The sequence below is a fragment of the Dipodomys ordii genome, unplaced genomic scaffold (genome assembly GCF_000151885.1).
Source record: "Dipodomys ordii isolate 6190 unplaced genomic scaffold, Dord_2.0 Scaffold105, whole genome shotgun sequence".
Lineage (NCBI taxonomy): Eukaryota > Metazoa > Chordata > Mammalia > Rodentia > Heteromyidae > Dipodomys > Dipodomys ordii.
This window is the reverse complement of record NW_012267321.1, coordinates 3,590,692-3,594,937: the sequence shown is the minus strand read 5'-3', so window position 1 is coordinate 3,594,937 and position 4,246 is coordinate 3,590,692. Positions and strand designations below refer to the sequence as shown.

The following is a 4,246-nucleotide window of genomic DNA, read 5'->3' as shown; positions in this document are numbered from 1 at the left end:
TTTTTGACATAATGTCTTGTACATCTCATTGTTGTATGGCTATTGAAGATCTTCTCCCAATCCATGGGCTTTCTATTCATCTTGCTAGCTATGTCCTTTGCCATGCAGAAGCCTTGAAATTTCATGCAATCCCATTTGTCCAACCTTTCTTTGATTTGTTGTGTTTCTGGGTCTCTATTAAGAAAATTTTGGCCTGTGCCAAGGAGACCTAGGGTCTCTCCTATTCCATCCTGTAATGTTTTCAGAGTGTCTGCTTTGACCCCTAGGTCTTTGATCCATTTGGAGTTGATTCTGGTGCAAGGTGATATATAAGATCTAGGCTTAGTTTTCTACAAGTAGTTAACTAATTTTGCCAGCACCATTTACTGAAGAGGTTGTCTTTCTTCCATTCTATTTTTTTAGCTCCCTTATCAAAGATTAGATGGCTATAGGTCTGTAAGTTCATTTCTGGGTTTTCAATTCTATTCCATTGGCATTAGGAGTGTTTTGTTGTTGGTGGTGGATAAGGGGTTTGAACTCAAGGCCTGGGCACTGTCTCTGAACATTTTTTGGGGGGGTCTGGTCGTGGGGCCTGAACTCTGGGCATGGGCACTGTCCCTCAGCTCTTCAGCTCAAGGCTAGCACTCTTACAACTTGAGCCACAGCACCACTTCCGGCTTTTTTTTCTGCGTATGTGGTGCTGAGGAATCGAACCCAGGGCCTTATGCATGCAAGGCAAGCACTCTACCACTGAGCCACCTTCCCAGTCCCAATTTTTTTTTCTGAACATTTTTTACTCAAGGCTAACACTCTACCACTTTGAGCCACAGCAGCACCACTTCCGATTTTCGCGTGGTTCACTGGAGATGAGAGTCTCATCGACTTTCCTGCTTGGGTTGGCATTGAACCCCAATCCTCAGATCATAGCCTTCTGAGTAGCTAGAATGACAGGCATGAGCCGCCAGCTTCTAGCCTGATAGATACTTTGATGATATCTGTTTGCAGGGCTGGAGATTGAACCCAAAGGCCTGAACATTCAAGGCAAACACTTCACTTGCCTATAGCCTCTGTCTTGTGATTTTTTTTTTTTGGTCGGTCGTGGGGCTTGAACTCTGGGCTTGGGTGCTATCCCTGCGCTCTTCAGCTCAAGACAAGTGCTCTACTGCTTTAGCCATAGCACCACTTCTGGTTTTCTGGAGGTTAATTGGAGATAAGAGTCTCATGGACATTTCTGCCCCAGCTGGCTTGAGCTGTTTGAACTATGATCCTCAGATCTCAGCCTCCTCAGTAGCTAGGATTACAGGCGTGAGCAACAGCACCTGGCTTTTTTTTTTCTTTTCTGTTAGTTTGGTTAATGGATATAATGTCAGTGTCAGGAAATCCTAAGAACTGCAGTGTGTTACCCAAGGATGCTGGTTCTCAGCTTTCTCTTCCTCTGCTCCCCCAATTCTTGTTTAATCCTGATCCTTAAGTGCTGTCTTAGGACCCCATGATGTCTTTGAAGCCACAGTATAACCTGAAAAACCTTCTGGACAAGTTGGACCATGAGGAGTTAAGGACCTTCAAATCTCTGCTGAAGCCCCTCATGGAGCCAGGCGTGGACCTGCGGATCTTCCCCTGGGATGAGGTGGAAGAGGCCAGTGGTAGCAAACTGGCTGAAATCCTGGAGGACAGACTGCCGAGGGCGAGTCTCAGGAAGACCATCTGGTCTATCTTGGAGAAGATGGAGCTGCCTCAGATCCTGGGCAAGTACCCCGCCTGTCCACTGGCCCCACCTAGGGCGGGGACCCTGGGGGCTTAGGAACAGCCCTGTACCTGGTAGTTCCTGCCCACCATCTAAACTCTTCAGAAGGCTGAGATAGGAGGATCCCAGTTCAAAGGCAGCCCAGGCAGGAGAGGCCAGGAGACTCTTAATCTCCCATGAACTACCAGAAAGCTGGAAGTGGCACTGTGGCTAAGTGGTAGGTAGAAAGCTAGCCTTGAGCATAAAAGCTTAGAGAGCACAAGGTCCTGAGTTCTAGTCCCACTACCAGAATACATTCCCTGGCATTCCAGGTTGACTTACCTCAGCCAACAGAAGTCTACCCTGAAAGCTTCCCTCTTCCTGAAAAGAAACAAAATTTCTCTCTTTTTTTAACAGCAGAGTAGTACTTTGTTGTTTTTGCATACCACGCTGTCTTTATCCATGGAGATGTGAATTATTATAACAGTAATGTGCTACATCTTACAATGTGTTGTCCCATAAAGAAGACTTAATACTTGAGACCTTCTGGACCAACCCTAAAGCTTAATCTAGGAGCCCTGGGAGCCAGGAGCTAAGATTGATTCCCACCTTATCTCCCCCAAACCAAGCAAAAACCCGCACCGGGAGTGCTGTGTGACTTTGACGGCTGGAAGGTCATTCTGACCTTGGCCTAACTGAAAGTTCCCTCACCCCAGGCACAGCTTTTATTCCCTCCTGAGCCAGGCCACATGCACCAGCCCTGCCCCCAAGAGACTATAGCCTGTTTGTTGTTGTTTTTTAAAGTCCTTTTTTTTGCCGGTCATGGGGCCTGAACTCTGGGCCTGGGCGCTGTCCCTCAGCTCTTCAGCTTAAGGCTAGCGCTCTACCACTGGAGCCACAGCGCCACTTCTGGCTTTTTCTGTTTATGTGGTGCTGAGGAATCGAACCCAGGACCTCATGCTTGCAAGGCATGCACTCTACCGCTGAGCTACCTTCCCAGCCTGTTTTTTTTTGTTGTTGTTTTTATTTTCTGCTTCCTGATTAAGACCCCTATAGGCAAGACCCCAAATCCATCCACCTCCTTGGCGAGATCTCTGATCCCAAGGGAAGGTTGCTGTCCTTCCCTGTTCTTCAATAAATAGTCCTTGCTGGTTGGATGATCGAGTCCAGCCTGTTTCTTTTCTTTTCTTTCTCCTCCATTTTCCTAACACTGATTTGTGTGTGTGTACATGCATTTATACATATATACACATATACATATATTGAAATAAAGATATGGAATTGGACCATAGGGAATTATCTTTAACTGGGGCCATTTTGTTTTGGTGGATGAAGGTGACCCCTCCCCCCAGGTGATGGGCTTGCCTGAATTCCTAGCTGCCGGGGTGGAGACTTGGACTGTGTAGGTCACTGAAACCTGCCAGCTCCCGGGACCCTGCCCCCTGGCCAAGACCCTATTTAGGCTCCGACCAGCTCTGGCAGCTCATTTCTGGTTTCCTGGCTCTCGCCTGTCACCATGGATTCCCGCTGCAACTCTCCATTCGAATTTATCGGTATTGTCTGTTCTTTCCTCTCCTCCTCTCATTGCTCAGTGTTCCCACAGGGTTAAGTATATTTTAGGCAGCTGCAGATTTTTAGGACAGGAGTCACAAAATATAGACATATATGTAACATATAATTTATTTTTACAGACTATGTTGACATATTGGAAAGTGAAGAACAAATGCAGGGGCAGGAACTGAAATGCGGGCAGAAGGAAAAGCCAGGTGAGTAGTTTCTGTCTTGTGGCGTGCAGAGCAAATGAATGCTCTTTTTTCTAATATGTGTATAATATATATCATTTTATTTTATTTTGTTTTTACAGAGGATGTTGAGACTCTGGTAACAGAAGAACAGATGCAGGGAGATGAAGTGAAAAATGGTGAGATGGAAAATCCAGGTGAGTAGTTTCTGTCTTGTGGCGTGCAGAGCAAATGAATGCTCTTTTTTCTAATATGTGTATAATATATATCATTTTATTTTATTTTGTTTTTACAGAGGATGTTGAGACTCTGGTAACAGAAGAACAGATGCAGGGAGATGAAGTGAAAAATGGTGAGATGGAAAATCCAGGTGAGTAGTTTCTGTCTTTGACATGCAGGGTGAATTGTCTTTTTCTGATATTAGTGTGTGTGTTTGTGTGTGTGTTCTGAGTAATCAAACCCAGGGCCTCATGCATGCAAGGCAAGCACTCTACCACTGAGCCACCTACCCAGCCGTGCCCCCCATTTTTTTTTTTAACAGAGGATGTTAAGACATCAGTAATAGAACAAATTCAGGGTGAGGAACTGAAATGCATGGAGATGGAAAAGCCAGGTGAGTGGTTTCTGTCTTATTGTATGCAGGATGAATCATCTTTTTCTTTTTGTTTTTTGGGTCCGGTCATGAGGCCTGAATTCTGGGCCTGGGCGCTGTCCCTCAGCTCTTCAGCTCAAGGCTAGTGCTCTACCACTTGAGCCACAGCGCCACTTCTGGCTTTTTTTCTTTTTGCTTATGGTGCTGAGG

The 4,246-nt window shown here is 45.9% G+C and overlaps 1 protein-coding gene across 1 annotated transcript in view; it reads left to right on the top strand.

Annotated features, from left to right (window-relative positions):
* Positions 1-1,471: 1,471 nt before the first annotated feature.
* LOC105994231 (NACHT, LRR and PYD domains-containing protein 7-like) overlaps positions 1,472-4,246 on the top strand; it is a 14,956-nt gene continuing 12,181 nt past the window's right edge. The window contains exon 1 of the mRNA XM_013027643.1: positions 1,472-1,724. Within this exon, the coding sequence (XP_012883097.1) occupies positions 1,472-1,724 (253 nt within the window). The remainder of the gene's footprint in view (positions 1,725-4,246) is intronic.